This window comes from Podarcis gaigeae (assembly GCF_964106915.1).
Source record: "Podarcis gaigeae genome assembly, chromosome: Z".
Taxonomy (NCBI): domain Eukaryota; kingdom Metazoa; phylum Chordata; class Lepidosauria; order Squamata; family Lacertidae; genus Podarcis; species Podarcis gaigeae.
The window spans coordinates 10,718,990-10,745,992 of record NC_139691.1 but is presented as its reverse complement, the minus strand read 5'-3'; the positions used below and the strand labels follow the sequence as shown (position 1 = coordinate 10,745,992).

The following is a 27,003-nucleotide window of genomic DNA, read 5'->3' as shown; positions in this document are numbered from 1 at the left end:
GTAGTTCAAAAGCACGTCAAGTGCAAGTAGATAAATAGGTACCGCTCCAGCGGGAAAGTAAACGGCGTTTCCATGTGTTGTTCTGGTTCTGCGGACAAACGCCAGCTCCCTTGGCCTATAGAGCGAAATGAGCACGCAACCCCAGAGTCATCTGCGACTGGACCTAACAGTCAGGGGTACCTTTACCTTTTTAAGGTTTATAAACTAAGGTTTATGATTGAGCAATAATAGCTAACAAATCACAGTTCACACATAACTATATAAACTATAGTTTACTGTTATGTGCGTACCAGATCACAGCCTAAATAAGGTAATGATTGGATTATTGACAACACCTATATGCTACTTCTCCACAGTTCAAAGTAGCTTCCACAAAATAAGCAATAGAACAAAATAACAAAATAATTTATTTGAGGGGGCCAGACCAGTTGTGTCCACTTTAAGCCTGTGCCTGCCCTCAAACTGGGAATGCGTCACAGACAAAGCTAGCTTCAGGCTGGAGCTGAGCACTTTGTACAATCAGCTGGGAAAATGTGCTTGCTTGGCAGGACACATTTGCATCAAGCCTGGACTGACGGCATGTTATTATCTCCTCCAAGTCTTTTCATGCCCCATAACAAAGGGGACCAGCACAGAACCAGGGAAACTCAAAGAGGTGTCATGTTCTGGTTCAGAGATGCATTGGGATGGTGGAAAAACTAGATCCAGTTCACATTTAAAGGTGAATCTACTTAACTTTTACTTTCTGAAAAAATGTGTGAACTGGAATACAATTATCCTTCAAAATTCACTCTTCTCTGAATTTTGCAGTGCAGTTTTCCAGACATGTAATGTACACAAAAATGCATATTCTGAGGTAAAGTGTGTATAAAAATGCACATATTGGTGAAAGTAAGAAACAATAATGCATTGTCTATGGGGAAACTTCTTTGAAAAAATATGTATATTAGAATTTTTCAATAAAATGCTAATTAAAATGTTCAAGAGACTTTTAAATAAATAAATAAATAAATAAATAAATAAATACTAATGTGATTTGTGGAAAACTGAAATTAAGACTAGCAAAAATGTAAGAAACTGAGGGAAACTGAAATTGACAGATTTAGCTACCTAAGGAAAAATGATAAGTTTTGTTTGTTTAACGAAACAGAACGAATTCGGGTTACCCTCAGGGCTTGCAAGAAACACACCTGTCCCAGATCCAGGATGAAGCAATCACCGGTGTTGAAGCTGTCCCAGGTGACGGGCACCTCTGTAGCACGTACAGTTCGCCTTCCTTTGACCTGAAGGAGTCTCTGGACAGTCACTTCATTGGGAACCACGTGGCGGAAGCCAGAAGCCACACCACCAGCCTAGAAGAACAAAGAAACAATTTGACTGGCCATCCACCATGCTGAACACATTGCTTGGGTCCACCTGGGTCCCAGACAGATTATTATCACAATGAGAAAGCTGTCCCTAGCAGCTGAGTAAGAGTTACGACAGACAACCTATTCACTGAGAATTTAACCTGAAATGAAGAGGTCTGATTATATCTCGTCTTTATTAAGTGTTTGTTCTAAGTTCTTTGCAGGAGTTATATGTCAAAGAGCATTCATCCTTATTTGCTTGCATGGTGGTTATACGTCTTCCTATTTAAACATTCATTCCACACCTTTTAGTGCATTTCTGTGTCACTTTGACTGCCTGTAGACTGTCCCTGTTTTGAAGGAGAAATTCAATTAAAGTAGATCAAAGTGTTCTGTCACCCTAGCACAGTGTTTTTCAAGCATGGGTCTCCAGCTGTTGTTGAACTACCAATTCCCTGCTAGCTAGGAATGATGGGAACTGTAGTCCAACAACAAACAGCTGGAGAGCCAAGTATGGGAAACACTGACCAGCACAAAAAAAATCTAACAAGGAATTTCAATTTTTATAGCATGGGAAATGATGAGGAAATGCTAACATGCACAGGGGAAAGTGTTGGATGAATGCATGCTTCATGGGAAAGTTAAGAACCCACAAGCAAATCAGGATAGGTGTTCTTTCCCATGTAGAATTTGGATATAAACCAGGCATAATTTAATAAGCTTTGTGCAAGCAAATCAAGAAGAATGCTCAAGAAACAGGTCCTCTGGAGGAGCCCATTCCTAATTGCAAAAACAAAACAAAACATTTCTTTTTCATAGTGGGCTTATTGCTCCAGGGCACTAAAAGGTAAAGGTAAAGGGACCCGTGACCATTAGGTCCAGTCATGACCGACTCTGGGGTTGCAGCGCTCATCTTGCTTTACTGGCCGAGGGAGCCAGCGTACAGCTTCCGGGTCATGTGGCCAGCATGACTAAGCCACTTCTGGTGAACCAGAGCAGCGCATGGAAACACCGTTTACCTTCCTGCTGGAGTGGTACCTATTTATCTACTTGCACTTTGACGTGCTTTCGAACTGCTAGGTTGGCAGGAGCAGGGACCGAGCAACAGGAGCTCACCCTGTCGCGGGGATTGGAACCTCCGACTTTCTGATCGCCAAGTCCTAGGCTCTGTGGTTTGACCACACTAGTGCACTTTAATTCCCTAAACCTAAATTTCCTTGATATGCACTTGATTCCCTCCAACAAAATACTGTCCGTCTGGAGGAACCTCAAATGTACCTCTTTATCTATTTATCATTTCCTTCTATAATTGCAGCATTTATTCTGGGAGAAATGGTCACTGTGGCTTTAAAAGTCTGCACTGCATGCCCTTTCTGTTCATCGTAAGCTTACACAACAGCTGTATAAACACACTTCATCCTTGTCGTTGTCTGGTGGATTTTTGGGGTCAGGCTTGAGTATTTTAACTATTCCCTGTTTACAGGGGAATGTAAATGAAGAGGATGAGCTGTGACCTTTCTGTGAGATTGTCTTAGCAAGACTTTTGCAAGGTGAGAGGAGAAGGATAGCAAATTGTCAAATGCAGATAGCTGAGAAGGGTGGTGTCTCAGTTCACACACACCCTAGGACAGGGGTAAGGGACACTGTCCCTCAGACCTTGTGGGGGGCTGGACTATATTTTTTGGGGGGAAATGAACGAATTCCTATGCCCCACAAATAACACAGAAATGCATTTTAAATAAAAGCACACATTCTACTCATGTAAAAACACCAGGCAGGCCCCTCAAATAACTCAGAGATGCATTTTAAATAAAAGGACACATCCTACTTATGTAAAAACATGCTGATTCCTAGACCATCCGTGGGCTGGATTTATAAGGCGATTGGGCCGGATCCAGCCCCCGAGCCTTCGTTTGTCTACCTATGCCCTAGGTGGTTGTTCGTGCAATTCAACTACAGTGGTACCTCGGGTTGCATACACTTCAGGTTACATACGCTTCAGGTTACAGACTCCGCTAACCCAGAAATAGTGCTTCAGGTTAAGAACTTTGCTTCAAGATGAGAACAGAAATAGTGCTCCAGCGGCGTGGTGGCAGAGGGAGGCCCCATTAGCTAAAGCGGTGCTTCAGGTTAAGAACAGACCTCCAGAACGAATTAAGTTCTTAACCCGAGGTACCACTGTACAATTTAGCCATCTAAAGCAGCCTGATCAAATGGAGATGGCACAACTTGAGATTTTTTGTTAGTTTCTTTGCTCTCCCCACACCCCATGAAACTGACATACAAAAAACAATATTCAATACAAGGATAAAACCCCTAAAATATGCAGCAATTTATACAAAACAGACCCAACTGTTGAGCAAACAGAAATCCTTACTAGTAGAATAGCACCCATAGCTCTCCTGTACTTTGGGAGACTTAACGCAGGCAGGTCTGAAGCTCCAACAACTCCATAATTTAGGGGAATATTAAGAAGTAATGGAAGCTCTATGATTCCAAGGACGGGCTCATTAAAAAAATCACCTGTTTTGAATTTATATTCCTGGATGGCAGACAGTCCAGAAATGCTTTTGCTAATGAGGTACAGATGTACTACCAAGCAAGGAACTGAACTTGCATACACCTACCTTGTATTTGATGCCTGATTTGAAGTACCCTGTGAAAGTGGACGATTCATGCCCTTGTACCTCCCGGTGCTGAATTGCCTTCCCACCAAGGTAATCGTCCAGCTGCACTGTGAAAATGGCAGCGGAACCACTCTCGTCCTGGCTGCATTGGTCCCCTAGGAATCAGAAAAGGAGAGAGAAGCATGCCTATTGAGAAATAAACTCCAATGAGTTCAATAGGGGTTACTCCTAGGTAAACCTTAACCTTGAATATATCAGTCATGAAATGGCACCTTCATTGCTTTGGTTTATTGTCAGTAAACAACAACAGTGAACTATGCAGCACTTTTGAAAAGGAAGAATATAAGAAGAGCCCAATGGATACAGCGGTACCTCGGGTTACAAACACCTTGAGTTACAAATACCTTGGGTTACAGATTCTGCTAACCCGGAAGTAGTACCTCGGGTTAAGAACTTTACCTCAGGATGAGAACAGAAATCGTGCGGCGGTGACGCAGTGGCAGTGGGAGGCCCCATTAGCTAAAGTGGTACCTCAGGTTAAGAGTGGTTTCAGGTTAAGAACACACCTCCGGACGAATTAAGTTCGTAACCAGAAGTACCATTGTATATGGCCCGTGGCCCAACTATTCAGTGGCCACCCAGATGCCTGTGGTAACCCCTCAAGGAGGACATGAGCACAAGAGCAATCTCCCCTCATGTGGTTTCAACTAAATGATGTCCAGCAACTGCTATTCAGAAGCAGTGGAAGCAGAGCATAGCCACTGGACTAGCACTCACTGGTAGCCATATTATTGCAATGAGGGGAATAACAACAACAACAACAATAATCAATAATTTATTCATCTATATTAGAAACATAGGAAGTTGCCTTATTCTGAGTCAATCAGTTGCCTCAACTAGCTCACTGATCAATAGTGGCTTTCCAGGATCTCGGCAGAGGACGTTCTCAGCCCTACCTAGAGATGCCATAGATTGAAACTGGGGGCTTCTGCATGCAAAGCAGATTCTCTACCACTGAACTACATCCCTTCCCCCAAAGCAATTTCAATTTCATGGCAGCAAATTTACAATTATACAATAAAAACAACAAGACAAATTTTTAAAAATGAATAAATCAACCAGAGATAGGTTTAAAATCATAGAATGGTAGCAATGATAGAAGGGACGCGGGTGGCGCTGTTGGTTAAACCACAGAGCCTAGGACTTGCCGATCAGAAGGTCGGCGGTTCAAATCCCCGTGACAGGGTGAGCTCCCATTGCTCGGTCCCTGCTCCTGCCAACCTAGCAGTTCAAAAGCATGTCAAAGTGCAAGTAGATAAATAGGTAGCACTCTGGCAGGAAGGTAAACGGCGTTTCCGTGCACTGCTCTGGTTTGCCAGAAGCGGCTTAGTCATGCTGGCCACATGACCCGGAAGCTGTATGCCGGCCAATAAAGCGAGATGATAACCACAACCCCAGAGTCATCCGCAACTGGACCTAATGGTCAGGAGTCCCTTTACCTTCACCTAGCAATGGTAGGGGTAGGAAGTGAAAGGCTTCCTGTATTGATTTCTCAACAAGTCTTCAGCCTGAGCCACCTGCAGGGTCCCTGCACAAAACCCCAACCTTACCTAGCCAGAAATGAAGGTCGTACTGCAGGTTCCCATTGCGCTGGCGGATGGTGTTGAGGATGACGTAGGCATCTCCGGTGAAGAAATCCCCATAAAGATTTCTGGGCACTGGGACCAGGTCAAACTTCTCGATTCTCCAGATTTGAAGACCAGGTTCCTTCCCGGCTTTCAAGAACTCTGCGTGTTCCACCATGCTGATGGGCTAAGAGAGAAGGAAAGAATTTGCGAAAATAAAAGCAAAATAAATGACTCAGTTCAGTCTGGGCAGCACAAAGAAGGCTTTGTTCCACTGCGTCATATTCCTGCCCTGCCTCTGGAACAGGGTTGGCCAGGTATCCCCCAGAGATCCAGTCCTCCTTTCCAGTCTTTCCGTCTTCATAAACTTGGATTAGTTAGGTAGTAGAGCTTTCCCTTACTGCCTTGTCCCTTGCAAGTGATTTCTGGTTTTCTGGTTTCCTTCCTCCCTCCTCCTTAACATAAGAAGAGCTCTGCTGGATCAGGCCAAGGGCTCAACTAGTCCAGTATCCTGTTCTCACAGTGGCCAATCAGCTGCCTCTGGGAAGACATGAAAGCAACAGATCCCCCCACCTGCAGTTCCTTTCCTTTCACCCACCCTCTCTGGTGTTCATTCTGCTCTTTCCTGTTCTTTCATTTATTTACTATATTTCTATTTAAACAGAAGAGGGGAGCCTTTTTCCAGCTCGAGGGTCAGATGCCCTTCCAGTGCTCACATGCCAGTGACAGGTGAGGTCAGATGCAAAAGTCAAAAGCAGATGGAACAGTTATGGGCCCTATTTTTATTCTCACTCTTATATTTGGTTTGCATGTTGTTTTTATACTGCATGTTGCTTTGGGATGCTTTTGTGGGGAAAGCAAGAAATAAATATACAGTGGTACCCCTGGATGCGAACGGGATCCATTCCGGAGCCTCGCTTGCATCCTGAGTAGAACGTAACACGCGACTGTGCATCTGCACGTGTCGCATTTCGCCGTTTCCGCGCACGTGTGCGACGTCATTTTCAGCATTTGCACATGTGCGAGTGGCAAAACCCGGAAGTAACGCACTCTGTTACTTCCGGGTCGCCACAGAGCGTAACCTGAAAATGCTCAACCTGAAGCATATTTAACCCAAGGTTGGCACTGTAAGCCACACTGAGGTTAGGCAGAGCTGCTTTGCATACAGTAGGAGTGACTCAAGGTGGTGTTTTCATTGTGTTGCTCTGGTTACTTAAAACCTAATTCAACCCAGCCATCACCCATGGAAAGAGCCGCTCCTGATCAGCTCTGCTGGGCACTGTCAAAAACAAGGAGCATTTTTACTCTAAGCAGGTCGGGCAAACTAGGGACGGGTTCCACACCCTTATTTAACTCCACCTTCTCAGGTGGAGTTGATCCACCTTGATCCAGCTTCTCTCAGTCTGTGATGCCACAGACATCTGTTGTCACTAAGTTAGGTTTATTTGATTTTATCTGATCCAAAGTGTGTGTGTGTGTGTTTATCTAGACTAACTATCAAATAAACCGGTGGGAGAGGGACCTGTAACCCTCCATTTGTTGCTGACTACAACTCCCATTGGGACGTGGGTGGAGCTGTGGGTTAAACCACAGAGCCTAGGACTTGCCGATCAGAAGGTCGTGGTTTGAATCCCCTCAACAGGGTGAGCTCCTGTTGCTCGGTCCCTGCTCCTGCCAACCTAGCAGTTCGAAAGCACGTCAAAGTGCAAGTAGATAAATAGATACCGCTCTGGCGGGAAGGTAAATGGTGTTTCCGTGTGCTGCTCTAGTTTGCCAGAAGCGGCTTAGTCATGCTGGCCACGTGACCCGGAAGCTGTCTGCGGACAAATGCCAGCTCCCTCAGTCTATAGAGCGAGATGAGTGCGCAACCCCAGAGTCGGTCACGACTGGACCTAATGGTCAGGGGTCCCTTTACCTTTACCTTTACAACTCCCATTACCCCTACCCAACCTAGTCAATGGTCAAAGATGGTGAGTTGGAGCTTAATTAATTAATTTCCCTGCTACCAAGCCCAGTTCAAGGTGAAGGCCCTAAACTGCTGAGGACCAGGTTATCTGAGACACTGCCTCTTCCCTTATACACCCAGAAGATCGCTGAGAGATGTGAGAGAGTTTCTGCTGCAGGTTCCAGGATCTCAGAAGCCAGCCCCATAGCAAACATGGACCAGGGCTTTCAGCTGGGCTGCCCCTGTTCTGTGGAACAGCAATCCTGTCAAGATGACAGGCACCCCCTTTATGCACTTACTTGGGGGGGGGGGAGATTTTTGTTCTGATGGGCTTCCCCAGCTGGATAAATGGGTCTGTACCACAAGTGACCACTTGTTAGGGTATTAGTTAACTGGTTTAATTATCTTATGTGTAAATTGCCTTGAGACGGTAGTTTAGAAGGCAATTAATAAATAGTAGTAATAATAATAATACTGTATCATCAACAACAAGAACTGCAACCACAACACCCTGTCTTTCTCCCATTGAGGGATCCAAGTTAGTTCACAACATGATCTAAAAACAGTTACAGTGCTAGGGTTCCATGGGTTCCCCATATCCAAATTAAATATCACAGCTGTGTTCCCTCTAGTGGAACAGCAAACAACAGCTTTAAGAGGAACATCTGAGAGTTACAAAGTGGTCCACTGGATTCTGAATTTCAACTCTTCACCTGGTTGTGATTTTAAAGATCAACAACTGATTTCATGGGCGTAGCCAGGATTTTTGTTGGCGGGGGGAGCAAAACCTCAGTTTGCTATGTATTTTTATTAACTTTTATTGATTTAGGTGGGGGCAGTTGCCCCCCACCCCATCCCTCCCTGGGCTACACCCATGACTGATTTGTTTTATGGCCTCTTCCAAATAGTGAGTCAGCATTTCTGACGCAATGTTGGAATAATGCAATTAGGAGAGGGCGATGCAAAATGTACAACACCCCCCAACCCCCCAGCTAAGGAAGACCACAGGAGACACAGTGAATGATAACAGCACTGCACAGATAAGCTGGTGAACTGATCACAAGGAGCGCAAAGAGCCTTTAAGTTGCCTCAGGGCTCTGTTGTTTCCCACTGGCAAGACAGACAAGGTTCCCCTTTTGATAAAGAGAATCTGCTTCCGTGCAGGTGCCTCTAGGAAGCAGAACCTGCTCCCAGCAACTTCCTGCTCCCAGCACTGGTATTCAGGGGCATGTAGCTGCTGATAGACTTATTATCCTCCATGAACTTGTGCAATCAGCTTCTAAAGCCAACCAATATTTTGGATCACTCAGATTTGAATCCCTGTGTAACTATAAAACTCCTCAAACAATACAAAGCTGCCTTATACCGAATCAGATCATTCGTCTATCTCTAGGCCGATATCGTCAACTCTGACTGGCAGCTATTCCGAAGGGTCTCAGGTGGAGAAAAGACTTTCCTGCCACCCATTACCTGGAGACGCTAGAGGGTGAAACTGAGTCCTTCTACAGCAGGGATGGGGAACCTGTGGCTCTACAGATGTTGTTGGACTCCAAATCCCATGGGCCTTGGCCAGCATGGTCAGGGGTGATGGAAGTTTGAGTCTAGGAAGAGCTGGAGGGCCACAAGTTCCCCATCCCTGATCTACAGGAAAAGCACATGCTCTGTGACTGAGCTTCTGCTCAAAAGCCGAGCACTACCAAAGTCAAGATCCCAAATTGCATACACACCATACATTTAAAGCGCGTGACTTCCTCAAAGAATTCTGGGAACTGTAGTTTATCCCTCACAGAGCAAAATTCCCAGTACAGTGGTACCTCGGGTTACATACGCTTCAGGTTACATACGCTTCAGGTTACACACTCCGCTAACCTAGAAATAGTGCTTCAGGTTAAGAACTTTGCTTCAGGATAAGAGCAGAAATCGTGCTCTGGCGGCGCGGCGGCAGCAGCAGGAGGCCCCAATAGCTAAAGTGGTGCTTCAGGTTAAGAACAGTTTCAGCTTAAGTACGGACCTCCGGAACAAATTAAGTACTTAACCCGAGGTACCACTGTACAAGCTACAGTTCCCAGGATTTTTTAGGGAAAGTCATGTGCTTTAAATGTGCTTTGGATACCTGGTGCATACACAGCATCAGGCAGATCTCTCCTACTATTTTTTTTTAATGCATTTAAACAATAACATTATATCATCAAAGAATCACCCTTGCTCTGTCTCAAAAACATTTGCAAAAACGTAAGGTAATGATGAGTGAAAGCAGGGGGACCAAGTATGCAGATACAAGGATGTGGTAAGAATTTATATCTACTCCACTTTGTTCAAAACAAAGGAAATCAATTCAAGTCCAGCATCCGGCATTTATTACAGCTATTGCAATAGGGCATTATCAACTTGACAGATAAGAAAAAGGTCTTGCATCAAGTGGCTGGTCAGAGAGGTGTAATATAACTGCCACTTCTCCGGAAAATGTTTTGGTTAGATGTACAGTGGTGCCTCTGGTTAAGTACTTAATTCGTTCCGGAGGTCCGTTCTTAACCTGAAACTGTTCTTAACCTGAAGCACCACTTTAGCTAATGGGACCTCCTGCTGCCACCACGCCACCACCACACAATTTCTGTTCTCATCTCATCCTGAAGCAAAGTTCTTAACCTGAAGCACTATTTCTGGGTTAGCGGAGTCTGTAACCTGAAGCGTATGTAACCTGAAGTGTATGTAACCTGAGGTACCACTGTATTACTTGGTCACTTCCCCTGGTGGTAGTTGCTAAGTGGATCCAAGTTCTCAGTCAGTAGAGCATGAGACTCTTATTATGGGCTGGAGCCCCACGTTGGGCAAAAGATTCCTGCATTGCAGGGGGTTCCACCTCTACAATTCTATTGTTCTATTATGTATTTGTGTTTTTTCCCTATTTTAACATGTAGTACATTGCTCTGCACTGTATTCTTATGGCTATGTTAAAGCACTTTTGTGTAATTTTGTTTTGTATGATGTTGTGATGCCAAGGATGTGTAATTTTTTAAAAAAGTTTTAAGAACTTAAATCACTCTACATACACCTAAACAAAACATATATATGTATACAAATCTTAGTACACATATCAATAAATACAGTTAATCATAGCCCCAGCTATAAACAACTTCCTCTTAATTATTTTTATCTACAAATACATATGCAATTAATATTATTTTGTTCCAATTTATATTCTCTAAAACCTAATGTTAGCATAATATTTTAAAATGATTCAGTCTCCCAAACTTTTCTTGTTTTTCTAACACACCATCTCCCAGTCTATTACTTTTGGAACTTGCTCTTTCTCTTCAATCTTGAACTTTTAGTGTTTGGTTACCATCAATGAATAATAAATTAATACTTTTTTCTGCTTCTAATGCAATACATCCTCAAAATCCTAATATACCATCTGGTCCATATTTGAAAATGATTCAGTCAAACTTAGTTTAGAGGATAACTGTTTACTTTGTTTTCATATAGATACCCAGATCTTATCTGGAATACATTTCCATAACTCTGCCTTCCATTTATTGCAATATTTATTCCATCTTAACCATAAATATATACTGATGCATTATAGATCTTAGGTATCAATCTTTGCCTTTCCCTGCTGAAATGTATTCTCAAAAGTTGCTTCCTTTCTTAGATCAATTTTCTACCCAATTTCTCAGCTGAAAATATTGATCTAAAGAAAATCTTTGACTACCTGTTTTAATTCCTGGTATGTTAAAACATCTTTTGCCTTAATCAAATGAATTAATATTACAAAAGCAGATTTTCCTCAGACTTCCAAAATTCATGGTAGTCATAAAAGTACCCAGTGCTTTTTTTCTTGGGTGGGGTATGCATACCCCTAAATGTTTTGTGAATCTAAGTTTGGCCTCATTGAGGGGCAGTATTTCAATACAGTGGTACCTCGGGTTAAAAACTTAATTCGTTCTGGAGGTCTGTTCTTAACCTGAAACTGTTCTTAACCTGAGGTACCACTACTGCCGCTGCGCCACCGCTGCACGATTTCTGTTCTCATCCTGAAGTAAAGTTCTTAACCTGAGGTAATATTTCTGTGTTAGTGGAGTGTGTAACCTGAAGCATATGTAACCCGAGGTACCACTGTATAAGTAGGAAAAAGAGTACCCCTAAACAATTTTTTTTAAGGAAAAAAGCACTGAGAATACCAATAACCTGTTTTTTTAGTTGGCAAAACACTTACTGCACACTCATACAGTATTTTCTGCAACACTCTATAAGGTCAACATTTTGATCCACACATTACAGATGGGGTACCTGAGCCTAAGAGAGCACTCCAAACTATGGAACCTGGAGCTGAGACAAGATTCAAAACTTAGCAATCTGGCCAACAGCTCAAATGATCAACCACCACACCACACCAACCACCCAAATTTTTTACTCTGTTGTTGTTGTTTTAAACACGCACAACAAATTGTGCCCAGAGCCACACAAAAAGGATCCCATAAAAGCCTGTGCTGCCATAGATTTGTCAGTCTTTCAGCGACCACAACACTCTTTTTGCTGACCCCCAAAGGTCTTTGTCACTCACCGCAGCCAAAAACACAGCGACAGCCCAGAGGAGAGATGCAAATCCCCAAAGGGAAGTCATCTTCGGAGAGCTTCACCTGACTGCTTTTAAGCAGCTGAAGGTTCCTCTGCTCAAACTTGAACCAACCAGGCCTTCTCCTTGGTCTGCTCTCCCGGGGAAGCTACTGGAGGAATGAGAGGCTGGAGGAGTCCTGGGGCTTGCCTTTTATCTCCCATCAGTGTGCAACAATTGACAGGCAGCCCATCCCAGGCACGCCCTGCCCCAGCTGGAAGCCAGCAGCCAGCCACGCCTCTGTGTACAGGCTCTGCTTTGCAGGGGTCAGAGGCCACGTCTCTCAGGGCCATCATAACACATTGACATGTGGTGTCTATTACATTCAGGCTGTGAGCCATTGGAAGCAACCCACAGCCACTGGTGGTGTTTGGCCAAGAAATTATATAAGACCAGAGCAACACGTTTGGTGGGAAATCTGGGCTTGGGAGCCTGGGTTTGAGTCAGGAGGTGACAAAGGGACGTTTGTTGCAGAGTGGCAGTGAAGAGACTCACAGTATGCCAGCTGTAGGCCTAAGTCAGGGCCTGAGATTGCTCATCTGAATGGAGGGACATGGCCTTGGCCTTAGCAGAGGGGTGAGGAACTATTTTTGGGGGGGCAGCCAGGGGGTGTCATATTATGCGGCCTAGGACCCACGTACCTACGGGATGGTATGCCCTGTGGAGGACCTTAAGTTCCACAAATGACAACATTTTGGAGGTCCCAGGTTGCAAGGTGGTTAGATTGGTCTCAACTAGGGCCAGGGCCTTTTCAGTACTGGCCCCGGCTTGGTGGAATGCTCTGTCACAAGAGACTAGGGCCCTGCAGGACTTGACATCTTTCCACAGGGCCTGGAAGACAGAGCTGTGCCGCCTGGCCTTTGGTTTGGACTCAGTCTGACACTTATGGTTTTGAACTATGGGTTACTTTTAAAACGAGGCTGCATTTTAAATTGCATTTTAACCTGTATTTTAAATTGGTTTCCCCCCTCTATTATGTTTTTACTGTAATTTTACTGGTGTTAGCCGCCTTGAGCCCGGCTCTGGCCGGAGAGGGTGGGGTATAAATAAAAATTGATTATTATTATTAATTTATTTATTATTATTATTATTACTTCATCAGCAACCTTCCAGAGTCCATGTGCTACCTCAGTAAGCATGATGACCCTCCACCCTCTTGACTTTATCAATAACAGGATTAACTCATACTGCAAATGGAATGATTTATGCTATTGCACTTCCAACCATAAATGGGATGGGGGAGGGGAGGGAGCCAAAAAGAGGACAAATCACAGGCTCCAGATGTCTTTAGCTGATCGCAAGCTGAACACTGGCCAGAAAAGTGATGCATGTGCTAAGAAAGCTAATGCAATCTTTAGGCTGCATAAACAGAAACACTTTGTTCGGGTCATTAGCTTTTATCCTGCACTGTCAGGCTCCTGTGTCCAGCCCTGCCAGATGTTAAGGACATGATAAACTTAAGTGCATCAAGAAGGACACTGACAAATTTTAGCATATCAGGCGTATGGCGACTAGGGAGGTGAGTGGAGTCTAGACACCGGTTCCTATCAGGAACACTTGAAAGGACTGAGGATGTTTAGCACCCAGAAGGAAAGATTAAGTGGAGACATTCCCCAATGGTTAGAGATGTTTGACAGTGGGGCAGTCTGCCTCAGGGGGTAGGGGGCTCTCTTTCATGGGAAAATTTTAAGCAGAGGCTGATTGGCTATCTGTCAGGAATCTTGTAGTTTCAGAATTCCCGTATTGAACCACAGAGTGGTTTCAATGCCCACAAAGTCCACTTTCAACTCAAACATTTTATGATTCTGTGACCCTGCAGGCAAAGGAGCCAACTCATAGGGACTGAGGTCATTTTGCTGCCCCCCAAAAAAAAATATTTGAGGAGGTCGGGTTTCCCCAAAGTTGATGGACATTGCCATTCAAACGATGTGCCCACACTACACCTTGTGATAGATTATGCAGGGCAGGGCTTATCTCCCCCCCCCACCGTCGTTTCTTCTGCCTGCAGAGGTGTATGGGGTGTAAGGTAGTACCTTGATGGGGGGCGCTTTGTGCTCCTTCTGGGGTAGTTTGTCCACCTTTGGTTCCTAACCTGCACTCAGCTCTCACCTGTGGCTCCTAGAAGGTGCCAGCATGCAACAGCAGCCACACAGTGGCTTTGACTGCCCCGCTAAACCAAGTGGGGGTAGCTAGTGGGTCTCAAACTCTCAGTGAGTTAGAGTCTTTGCCTACATGTGAAGATAGGCTCTGGTGGATTGAGTGGATTGGACCCAGTAGTGGGTCCAACAGGAAGTGAGGGTCAGATGGGGTTCGCTAACCTGGGAAGACAGCCTATCCAGTAGAAGGACAACTCTGATCCTAAATGTCTGTTGCCTTGGAGGTTATCTTCAGGAGAAGAAAAGGCTAAGGAGCAAACCCTACACAAATCTGGAGTGGAGCCCCTAAAACAGTTGAATGACACCTTGTACACCTCCTCCTGGCAACTCCTGCAGCCAAGCTGGTTGGTGCCAAATTTATTGCTCTGCTTTCCTTTGGAACAACACATCAGTAAGGCTAAGAGAGGGGTCTTGTCATCTCGGCAGCCCAGGACCTCCATACACACTGCCTAGGTTTGTGCCCCAGGTAGTTCACTTTGGTGCTGCTAACACAGCAGTTTGACATCACCGCTGGAGGTGGTGTCCATCTCAAGACAGATGGATGCCAACAAAGCAGGCAATAAGATGCAACCTTTATTTTCACTGGACTAGCTCAGGGTTGCATAACACTCTCCAGCTGATCCAGAAATACCCTGACAGAAATACCCTGCGCACGTAGCACAGTGTGGGGCTGAGACTGGAGCTCAGGCAATGAGGACTGGCCTCCTACAGAAGCAAATCGGGGTCCAAGCAAAGCATCTGGAACTGCTTCTTCCCAGGGGGATATTAGCAGAACACCGTGTTCATCTTGCTCAACTTCTTCCCCGCTGAGCTGATGAAATTGCTCTCCTCTTTGGCAGATTAGTGGCGGCTAGTAACTCTGTCCAAGACCTTTTGTAATAATAAATTCTTGAAACAAAACAAAAATAAAAGCTTCCTTGGATGTCCTCAAGAGTTAGCAAATGCCTTGATCCTGCTGGTCGTCTTTCCCCCCCCATCTCCCATGGGGCAGGAGAAACTACTGAAGGGTCACTGTTTGTAAGCCAAAAGGGCAGCTTCCCACAATACACTCTACTCAAGGAACAATATGGCAACACAGTGGACATTATGATGCAACCAGACACCAAAAGATGCACTTTCATATTCCATAGGGAGTTTTCTTGTCTGCACAGCTCACATGCTTCTCCCATTCCAGTGAGCCCAGAATAAGAGGGTTTAAAAATACATATAAACACCAATGAATATATATCAGCTTAAAAACATGAGCTACCGCCCATAAGCTGAAATCCTATTTTCCCACAGGGTGACTTACCTTGGTGCAATGGAATGTGCATAAGCATTCCAACTGCTAATTCAGGGGAAAGGGTGACTCATATAACACTGGCCAGAGTGCAGGTGTCAAGAGGAAATTATTGGCATGTTCCCACCACTCCCTCCTTCAAATCAGCTGAGCTCGGTCGCAGTGATTGAGTCCCATATAAAGGAGGACCTTCAAGAATACTGTTTCACACTCAAAGGCCTTAATTTTAGCTAATTTTGCTAAACGGCTTGGTAAAAACAGTTTTCACCACAAGCAAATGTTTTGAATCCTAAGAGATAGTATCCTGCAGACAGGGTGGGAAGACAACCATTTAGAAGATGTTGATCTCCACTGATGAATGCTCAGTGACAGCTCATCTGGAAGTAAACATAAAAACAGCACCCTTGTGTTCTTTGTTGGCCCCTGGGGTACATGTGGACTTGCATGCTAGGGAGGGGCGGCATTTGGAGGGTTCACAGGGTCTGCCACACCAGCCCTGCCCTCACCACCAGAGCTGTGCTGCGCTGCCCACTGGGGCAGGGGGGAGCCCAGCTGGCTGACACAGCCCTTGTCAAATGAATCTTCCAGATGCCGACTGGGGGGGGCAATTCAGTGAGGGGGCTGGGAGCACAGTGGCGAGGCCAGGCTGGGCTCCGGGCCTCAGAAACCCTTGGAGCAGGCTGGGCTCCGGGCGTCAGAAACCCTTGGAGCAGGCAGGATGGGAAAGGGATCCTTGTGGGGGGGGGGGGGACAGACACCTGGTTCAAGTTTGGTTGGGTTTCCGTCTTAAAATATTGCTTTTTAACAGCTTTAGCTCTCTGGCCAAACAGGCTCTCTTAATTTTCATCCATTTATTAGGTGTTGTACTGCTGTGACTTTACCTGTATTTTCTCTTACACTTATCTTTTGCTTTCTGTACCCTGCTCTGATATTTTACAATGTGAGCAGTTTAAAATCTTTAGAAATACATGTTTAGATTGGGTAGAGGGCAGAGCTGGCTCAAGACATTGTGGCACCTGAGGCAAGGCACAAAATGGTGCCCCTCCCCAGCAGAGAAGGAGGCGTGAGTGAAGGTCTACATCAGGAACAAGGAGGGAATAAATATCTCCATTGGGATCTGATGCCCCTGTGCATCCTGCCACCCGAGGCGGTCGCCTCACCTTACCTCATGGGTGGGCTAGCCCTCGTAGAAGGTAACATGAGGCTGCATTTTAAGCCATATTTTAATTGTTTGTTTGTTGTTGTTTTTCTATTACATTTTATTGTAATTCATATTTGGTGTTAGCCGCCCTGAGGCCGGCCATGGCTGGGGAAGGCGGGGTATAAATAATTTATTATTATTATTATTATTATTAATTATTCACTCAGGGATATGGCCCCCCTTTTCCCCATGCTACGCCCCTGCATAAGAATATAAGAAGAGCCTGCAGGATCAGGCCAATGGTGAATCTAGTCCAGGATCCTGTTCTCACAATGGCTACCCAGATGTCTTTTGGAAACTTGCCTTTTGGAAACAGGATTTGACAGTGGCGTAGCGTGGGGGGTGCAGGGGGGGCCGGCCGCACCGGGCACAACATCTGGGGGTTAGGGTTAGGGGGCGCAAATCCACAGGTTAGGGGGCGCAAATTACTTGCCTTGCCCCGGGTGCTGACAACCCACGCTACGCCACTGGGATTTGAGCACAAGAGCACTCTTCCCTCCTGTGGTTTTCCAGCAACTGGTATTCAGAAGCATTACTACTTCTGCGCTTTATAAGATTTTATAATGCTGTTTTTACTGATTTTGTATTTTACCTGTTTTTCTTATCAAATTTTTATATACCACTTAAAATATAAAGCTGTTCTGAAATGCATTTACACAAACGGACAAATTCTGAAGGGCACGTCTGCAGAAGCGGAAGCCTGCTAAACCTACATAGGCTCCCCCCGTGAGCTGGAACCTTGTGTGAGCTGCAAACATACCACAAATGCATGGATATAATGGAGACTGGACCAGCAAGTGAGGGGACAGCAGGGTTGACCCTCCTCTCTCTCCATGTGATGTCAATGCCTCTATTGGTCTGTTACAAATCAGGAAGCTTCCAAGTGCCCCAGAAAAAATGGATATTCAATTTTCTTCGCATAAGATCTCGATGGCAATTCTGCATGCTCTAGCACCCTGAAAAAGCGCTTTTTTCAGGGCCATGATCTTGCACGGTGTCCCAAAACAAACATTTTTGGGTGCCACACAAGATAATATACCCCACCCATCTGGCTGAGTTTCCCCAGCCACTCTGGGCGGCTCCCAATCAAGTGTTAAAAACAATATAGCATTAAATATTAAAAACTTCCCTAAACAGGGCTGCCTTCAGATGTCATTTAAAAACAGGAGAGCTGCTTATTTCCTTGACATCTGATGGGAGGGCATTGCACAGGGCGAGCACCACTACCGAGAAGGCCCTCTGCCTGGCTCCCTGTAACCTCACTTCTCGCAATGAGGGAACGATGGGGGTGAAGACGCTCCTTCAGGTATACTGGGCCAAGGCCGTTCAGGGCTTTAAAGGTCAACACCAACACTTTGAATAGTGCTCAGAAACGTACTGGGAGCCAATGTAGGTCTTTCAAGACCGGTGTTATGTGGTCTCGGTGGCCGCTCCCAGTCACCAGTCTAGCTGCCGCATTCTGGATTAGTTGTAGTTTCCGGGTCACCTTCAAAGGTAGCCCCACATAGAGCGTATTGCAGTAGTCCAAAAGAGAGATAACCAGAGCATGCATCACTCTGGCAAGGCAGTCTGCGGGCAAGTAGGGTCTCAGCCTGCGTACCAGATGGAGCTGGTAGACAGCCATCATGGACACAGAATTAACCTGCGCCTCCATGGACAGCTGTGAGTCCAAAATGACTCCCAGGCTGCGTACCTGGTCCTTCAGGGGCACAGTTACCCCGTTCAGGACCAGGGAGTCCTCCACACCTGCCCGCCCCCTGTACCCCAAAAACAGTACTTCTGTCTTGTCAGGATTCAACCTCAATCTGTTAGCCACCATCCATCCTCCAATCGCCTCCAGACACACACAGGACATTCACCGCCTTCACTGGTTCTGATTTAAAAGAGAGGTAGAGCTGGGTGTCATCATCCCGAATAAAGTGCAGAAGCCATGTGCCCTGGTTTTGTGTTGGAAAATGTTGGATGGTTTGTACAGTGGAGGCACTGCCCCACCAGCCCCACTCTGCCCCAGCTAGCCCCCACCTCCCTGCCTTCTTACTTTCATCCAGTCCAATCTCAGTGTTACCCCTTGTAGAACTCAGCAGGGAGGAGGCAGATGGAGACACAACTAGAATGTGCTGGTTCTGCCTCTCATTGGCTCTGGCTCCCCCTACTGGCGGTCTCCCTGCCTCCTACCCTACCAGTTCCAATGTGCACCAGCCCTCACTGAATAGGTAGGAGGGGAAAGATTATGCAGAAGAGCCTGAGGCTCAATCCAGACTTGCTAACACAGGACGAAAACATGGTTGGGCATCACACATCAATATGTCACTGGTAACTCCCATCGGCTGGTTTTTCCTGCTGTACAACATTGCAGAAGTCAATTTAACTTTCAGTTATGCATCCTCTTACTTCTGGACAAAACAGTACCTACCTATCTAAAGTATAGTTTTGTACTCCCTTAGAGTTTCTCCTACCTTCCTCTGGCATGAGATTTGCAATCTGTGCAAGCCCAATATGTGGTCCTGAGTGCAAAATTAAACATGTCGGCAACATCAACTTTAACAATAATACAAGAGACTAGTCCTTATGGAAGAAAGGCCCTCCCTATCAGGAGTGGCAGAATTTATGTGTGCATGCAAATATTCTTATTTTGTGTAATTCAGACAGAGACACAAATACAAATCTCATAACTAGGAGTTTCTCTTAGGGCAGAGTTTTCCAAACTTTTCATGTTGGTGACACACTTTGTAGACATGCATCATTTTGTGACATGGTAATTCAGTTTTACTAGCAAACCAGAGGTTAAATGAACCCCTTTCTAGCCCTGGAAGGAATGTGGGGGGCGTTTATGTGACACACCTGCACACACACAGTTTGGAAAGCTCTGTCTTAGGAGGTTACCAGTGGTGCCAACATCCCCCTTCTCTGAAAATTAAGGACTCATCCTTCTGAGGGCCATATATCCTCCTGGGCAACCTTCCAGGGGCCACATGCCAGTGGTGGAAAGAGCCAAAGGCAAAAGTATGCAGAGCAATGAATGTAATGTTAATCTTTGTACAGCACTCTGGTTTCTACATACATTCCCACAGTCCCTCTCTTTCTTTCATCCAGGCAACCAAGGAGCATGATCACAGTTCAAGGACAGATCTCACTCAGGGCAGGTAGGCCAAGAAGAGACTTGCACCTATTCCAGACTTTGGTTAGCTTGGTCATCTGAGCTCAAAGAATCCTCAAAAAATAGGACCTATGCCCACTGGCTTGCTTAGCTTGCTGTAACCCCACCCAGAGGCTTCTGAAAAGAGTTTTGAAACTTACACTGGTGTCTGCTATAGTACTCTCTGCCCAGCTAGCTTTTTAAACAGCTATTGTACTTTGTCTGGGGATTTTACTATTAATGCATTATTATCTGTTTTATATTGTTAGTTGCTATGATTATTGTTTCTGATCTGTGCTGTTATGCCACTCAGAATGTCAGCAAAAGAATGGGATTATTCACAATATTCATAAGAGTAATCATGATAACAATAATTTGTTAAAGTTATATTATTATTGACATTACGCAGGTTCCTTCGCTGTATTCTTTTCAGTGCCTGCTAAAAAATATTCTGCTTAGGCAAGGATACCCACACAGGTAAAGTCAATGTATATTTTAACCTGTCATTCAAACTTGCAATGTATACTTTTAACTGATGTTTTTATTCATCTTGCTTTTTTTATTTATTCACAGTGCATTTAGTGGCAATAATACTGACTTGTGTAAGGGTAAGACAAAGAGACTCCAAAAGATGCATAGAAGCATTTCAGGGCACAATATCAAAACAATGAAATGCAATTGGTTTTTTATTAACTTGATTTTAATGTCGCTCTTTTTTTTTTCTGTATACATTACTGTATATTTATAATTTATATTTTTCACTGACTACTTAGAGGATTTATTTAATTGGTATACAAATTTTGCTGAATAAAAATAAATGAAATAAATATTTTATTGTTATTATTTTCTCCCAATAATCTGGGCAGCAATTCTATATGCATGAACCTGGGAGTAAGTCCAATTGAATTTAATGGAACTTATTTATTAGTAAATGCACACAGGACTGTACTGAAAACCAATATCCTACCAATTTGCAGCCAGCTAACCACCCAAAATGGAGTAGAATACATTGTTGGCTGTTATTTTTGTTTGTTTGTTTTGTTTTTTAAGTGTAAAGTGGGCTTAATTAAAAGGTTCTATCTTATGCCTTAATTCCAGACATTCTGAAATTCTCATAAATCTTTACATCTGAGGAACTGTGAAGTTTTTGAACTTTTCAAAATGATTTAGCTGCTACAGCTGCAAATACTTCAGTTCTGCTTCAGACCAGCAGAGGGCACACAAAGACTATTTATGGATTTCAGCACTCAGGCACCCAAGAAAAAGAGGTTTTGTTCATTGCAGTTTCAAACAGTTTTCAGAATAAAAACCTATTGTCAGGAAAAGGTGAATCTGAGAATGTGTACCCAGAAAACCTGGATGTGTGCAAACAGTACTGAAGGTACAGTATTTGGGACAATGCTGGAGAAGCAGCATGATAAGAATGCAGAACGAAAAACTTCAGAAGAGTCCTGCTGTTAAGGTGAGGCCAGGTTGCTAGTCCAGCAACTGGCTATCCCACTGGCCAACCAGATGCTCAAATGGGAAGCATCCACAAGCAGGACCTGAGTGCAACAGCATTTTTGCCCACTTGTGATTTCCACCAACTGATATTGGGAGGACCATTGCCTCGACAGTGGGGACACAGCATAGCCATTGTGGAGGGTAGCGTATTTTCCGCTCTATAGGACACACTTTTTCCCTTCTTTTGGAGCGAATGCAGGCTGCGTGGCTAAGCCCAAAGCCAGAACAAGGAGAGAGAGCGCTGCACAGTGCTCCATCTCGCTGTTCTAGCTTGGGGATGGCTGCGCAAAGCCTTCGCAGGGCAGCGGGGTGCCTTCACCCCACTGCTCTGCGGAGGCTTCAAAAGCTGTCCCCGAAGCCAGAACAGCAAGATGCTATCCAAGAAGCCAGATCCCCCTTGCTGTTCTGGCTTCTGGGGTTCAGATTTTTTTTATTCTTGTTTCCTCCCCCCTCCCAACTATGTGCGCCTTATCATCCGGTGCATCCTATAGAGCAAAAAATACGGTAGCTTTAGCCTCCTCCATGAATCTGTCCAATCCTCTTTTAAAGCCATGGCTACTTCTTGTTGGAGCAAGTCCCATGATTTAAGCATGAGCTGGGTAAATAAGTGCTTTCTTTTTTATCTTTGCAAAATCTTCCAACATTCAGCTACATTGGATGCCCCTGAGTTTAGTGTTACAGGGGGGGGGGGATTTTTTCTCTAGCCACTTTCTCTGCGTACTGCATAATTTTATACACCTGTGTTCTCCCACCCCACTTCACTAAACAAAAATACAACCCAAAACCCAGAACAAAACATTAAATAGCCCTAGACGTAGTGCCCTCTGGTTTAAAGGGTTTAGAGCATGGCTAGGCAAACTAAGGCCCGGGGGCTGGATCCGGCCCAATTGCCTTCTCAATCCGGCCTGCGGGTGGTCCAGGAATTTGCCTGTTTTTACATGAGCAGGTGGCACTGTGGGTTAAAGCCTCAGCGCCTAGGACTTGCCGATCGAAAGGTCGGCGGTTCGAATCCCTGCGGCGGGGTGCGCTCCCACTGCTCGGTCCCAGCGCCTGCCAACCTAGCAGTTCGAAAGCACCTCCAGGTGCAAGTAGATAAATAGGGACCGCTTACCAGCGGGAAGGTAAACGGCGTTTCCGTGTGCGGCTCTGGCTCACCAGAGCAGCGATGTCACTCTGGCCACGTGACCCGGAAGTGTCTTCGGACAGCGCTGGCCCCTGGCCTCTTAAGTGAGATGGGCGCACAACCCCAGAGTCTGTCAAGACTGGCCCGTACGGGCAGGGGTACCTTTACCTTTACCTTTTTTACATGAGTAGAATGTGTCCTTTTATTTAAAATGTACCTCTGGGTTATTTGTGGGGCCTGCCTGGTGTTTTTACATGAGTAGAATGTGTCCTTTTATTTAAAATGTACCTCTGGGTTATTTGTGGGGCCTGCCTGGTGTTTTTACATGAGTAGAATGTGTCCTTTTATTTAAAATGCACCTCTGGGTTATTTGTGGGGCCTGCCTGGTGTTTTTACATGAGTAGAATGTGCCCTTTTATTTAAAATGCATCTCTGGGTTATTTGTGGAGCATAGAAGTTCGTTCATCCCGCCCCCTCAAGGGCTGAGGGGTAGTGGCCTGGCCCCCTGCTGAAAAAGTTTGCTGACCCCTGGTTTAGAGCCTAAGCAAACATCCTAGTACAACAGCAAAAGCTGTCCGAGGCTCACACCCTAAAACCACAGTCACCATTAGGAGCTCACTGAGTCAGCCAACCACAGTGTAGATCCACCCTCTGAACAAATTGAGAAAGGAATCAAACTTGACAATTAAGCACAAAGTTCAAAGTCAGCTATACGGGCCAGAATGGGGAACTGGCAGCTCATGGCCTGGTTCCTCCACCTGCAATGTTATCTGGAAACATACCTGGTGAAATTACAATCAATATCTTTTTGAGTAGGGGCAGGAGAGGAAGTATGGTCACAGTTCCTAGAGTCACTTAAAGTTGATCTGTTTACTGAGCATTCATCCTGATTCATTTATTTATTGTGCAACATTTGCAGGAAGGTTAGATAACTCTGGCTGTTTCTTGACCATTCATTCTGATTTGCTTGCAGGGAGCATAGACGACATCACATCAAGCAACTGTTACACCACACATTCCAGTGAATTTTCTCATGGCTTTCCTTAATACAAAAAGTCTGGATTTATTTTTTTAAGGGTTTGTTGCACAAGAGCACCAATTCCCCTTTAACTGCTACTCTACATGGATTATTATTATTATTATTATTATTATTATTATTATTATTATTATTATTAAAAGTAGCCACTCTTCTCCGTGCAGTCCCAGGGAGGGTCACAGCAATTTAAAAATGCAACTACCAAGAGGACCTCACAGTTTATCTTAGTACCTGAGAGAGTCAGTAGGGAAGGAGGAAGTGCTTCAGCCCTACCATTCAGATTTTGTTAAGTATATTAGTCCCGAGTCACAAGGGTCAGAAACGTAAATTAAAACAAAAACAGGCTAGGGTGGACAGGCAAAACCCACAGAGAGACAGTATGCACACAGAGAACTGATGAGCTGTTGCAAATCTAAACAGATTTGCAGCTTTTAGGAATGTTATACAAAGAGGGAGTCCAATGTTGTTTCAAAATGAGGGTTTTGGTTGCAAATTGTGATGGAACACAATGCAGGAAAGGCTTAGAAGCACAAAATGGGAGATTCTGTTGGGTCTAGATTCCAAAAGCAAGCAAGCGAGAGAGAGAGAGAGAGAGAGAGAGAGAGAGAGATATGATGGGAATTGGCCATAATTAATCCACAGAGTCACAGTGTTCACCAATAATAAATATCCTTGTTTTCTCTGAGCTCTGGCATTCTGCAACAAGGAGAAAGCTTTTCAAATCAGAAACATCTATCCTCCAGAGGCGCCGGCTTGAGCAGAAGATGGGGTGGGGGTGCGTGCATGATGATGCATACATGACATGCATATGATGCAGGGGTGCTGGGAGGAGTCAGGGGGCAGCAGCCCAGCTTCAATGGCTTCTCTCTGGTGCTCGGTCTCCTCTTCCTACCACAGCCATTGGCCCAGGGCTGCTCCTTTCCCTCTGTGGCAGGAGGAGCTGTCAGCCACTGAAGCTGTACTGTGTCACTCTCAGCTCTGTGCTCAGCCTCCTCCACAACTCACCCCAAAATACTTTATGGGGGGGGGGAAACATGGGCCCCTTAGAGTTAGCATCTCTGCTGCCAACCCATTCTCATTGTTGTCTATCCAGCACTTTGAGTTGAATTCAGCAGCTGGAATACTCCTTCCCCCCCTCTCCCAGTTTGGTGGAAACACTTACTAAGCATGTGTGTTTAAAATGCAACCTCTCTCAGATAGTTTCCTAAAGCCTCACTCACAAGTTCCTAATATGGGCAAGTGGTTTTACTGCACTCTGTGTCAAAGACAGCTGAAGTTTCCAGGGCTGAGATGCGTCAGAATCATTCAGGACTTTTGCAGTTGGGTCTATGAGTCTCTGTTCTGTACCTCTGGCCATGATTAAATAATTCAGCTTGTTCCAATGCAGCAACTTAGCAGAATTATTCTGTCGCAGAGGAAGCTCTCTGTTGCATCTCTGCATGCACCAATGCTTCAAGGGGCATGTCCATCACAGAGACTCAAGCAGACACATCAAAGGGTGGGCTCCTTTGAGGGCAGGTTATTTTCTCTAAAGACAGGCTAGAATCAAACCTCCCCCCACCTGGTGTACAAGTGAGCCCTCTACCCGTTTTAATTCAATTTGTGTGTGTGTATGTTTTTAAAATGTAGCTCAGCTCTCAGGAATTTGGGAAATGGTGATTTAGAAAATGCCCCGTCAGCTTGATCTCCAAAATATTGCATGATCTGCACAGACTATGTGGAGCTGGTAAAATATCACCCAAGCACCTAACTGGCCAGCACTTAAAACCTGACTGAGCCCTGGCAGACAGGAATCTGAACTGTTTCCGCAGTCCTGAGATGAGGCAGGCCTGCAAAGCATGGTGCTGATGATCATGTCTGCCTATTTGCAATGCCAGGTCATTCCTCACAAACTTGGTTGGTCAGCTGTGTCAGACTTGGCAGGATGGTGGTATAAGATGATCAGGAACTACAGTCACTCTCTCCAACCACCTCCAGGCCAGCATGTTATTTCCAAGCAAGACTGGGGAATGCAGCCTATTCAGGGTTGGCACGCAGTGATTAAGAATTCTCAGGAAAGGAGCAACCAGAAGGAAACATGCATAAGTCTTTAGAACTGCCAAGCCTGTTCCTTTAACTGCTTTAACAGATGGGGAAAGGCTATAGCTAAGAGCCTCTGCCAGTCAGTGTAGTAGACAGTCCTGAGGTAGGTGGACTAATAATAGTCTGACTTGGTATAAGGCAGCTTCCCAAGCACAGCAGACAGAAGTTAAGCTTTTAGCCCTTAAGGCATACATGAATGAATGAATGAATGAAGAAGCAATCAAACATAAAGAAACTTTTATTCTTGCCAATTGTTTCTTCCTTTGAGAAAGGTTCCTGCAGCAAACAGCTGCACACAGGGAGAAATCAAGTTTCCTGTCCATAGGGCACATGCAAATAAATGTGTTGTGGTAATGTCTGAGATGGTGCTGGAGGAGACTCTTGAGAGTCCCATGGACTGCAAGAAGATCAAACCTCTCCATACTGAAGGAAATCAGCCCTGAGTGCTCACTGGAAGGACAGATCCTGAAGCTGAGGCTCCAATACTTTGGCCAACTCATGAGAAGAGAAGACTCTCTGGAAATGACCCTGATGTTGGGAAAGATGGAGGGCACAAGGAGAAGGGGACGACAGAGGACGAGATGGTTGGACAGTGTTCTCGAAGCTACCAGCATGAGTTTGACCAAACTGTGGGAGGCAGGGGAAGACAGGAGTGCCTGGCATGCTCTGGTCCATGGGGTCACAAAGAGTCGGACACGATTAAGCGACTAAACGACAACAACAAAACACCTGAGAAAATCTATGCGAAGGAGTTCCAGCAGAAAGCGAGGCTATGGTTCTCAAAGGAACAATTCCCCCTTTTCTGTGATTAGACATGCATGATTTCTGCAGGTCACAGAATTCCACTTTTACTGAGGTGGAATATGGGATCCCTTGGCACAGAATTTTCAGTTTTGGCGTGGACTTTTCACAGCCCTCTTGCTAATAATCACCAACGCCTCTGGGTTTCTAGTCTCTCTCCTCTCTCCCTCCTTCTTGCATAGCTCTAATTTTATCTGAGAAGTGAGGATAAGGCTTGGTCTCTTGTGGATTCGATTCTGAATCCTTCAAAGATGTCTGTTTGCCCTCAAAGCAATGCAACGGGACAACAATTCAATGTAATTTCGATGCGCCCTGCACAACTGGACCAGATTATTTTGAATAATTTTTCATCCTTTGCACCCTTTGTCAGCCTGACTCAATGCAAGAACAGGAATGCTCAAGCCCATTGATTTCAGTTTGGGAAGACTTGAAGCTCAGTGGCAGGGCACTGCTCTGCATGTAGAAGGTCCCAAATTCAATCCCTGGCATCTCCTGATAGGAATGGGAGAGACTCCCTGCCTGAAG

At 45.1% G+C, this 27,003-nt stretch overlaps 1 protein-coding gene and 1 long non-coding RNA gene across 3 annotated transcripts in view; one reads left to right on the top strand and one right to left on the bottom strand.

Moving 5' to 3' along the window:
• GSN (gelsolin) overlaps positions 1–27,003 on the bottom strand; it is a 62,832-nt gene that overhangs the window by 19,468 nt on the left and 16,361 nt on the right. Inside the window, exons 1-4 of one of the 2 annotated variants that reach the window (XM_083721735.1) lie at positions 12,111–12,404; positions 5,587–5,788; positions 3,977–4,131; positions 1,191–1,352 (exon numbers count right to left, since the gene is read on the bottom strand). In XM_083721735.1, coding sequence (XP_083577861.1) covers positions 1,191–1,352; positions 3,977–4,131; positions 5,587–5,788; positions 12,111–12,170 — 579 coding nt within the window. In that variant the 5' untranslated portion in view covers positions 12,171–12,404. Of the gene's footprint in view, positions 1–1,190; positions 1,353–3,976; positions 4,132–5,586; positions 5,789–12,110; positions 12,405–27,003 lie in introns of those variants that run through there. The other variant, XM_083721736.1, reaches the window with a different exon arrangement.
• Positions 19,860–21,560, top strand: LOC310836135. Its single transcript, XR_014559879.1, has 3 exons — positions 19,860–19,940; positions 20,507–20,541; positions 21,032–21,560. It is a non-coding gene; the product is annotated as an uncharacterized lncRNA (long non-coding RNA).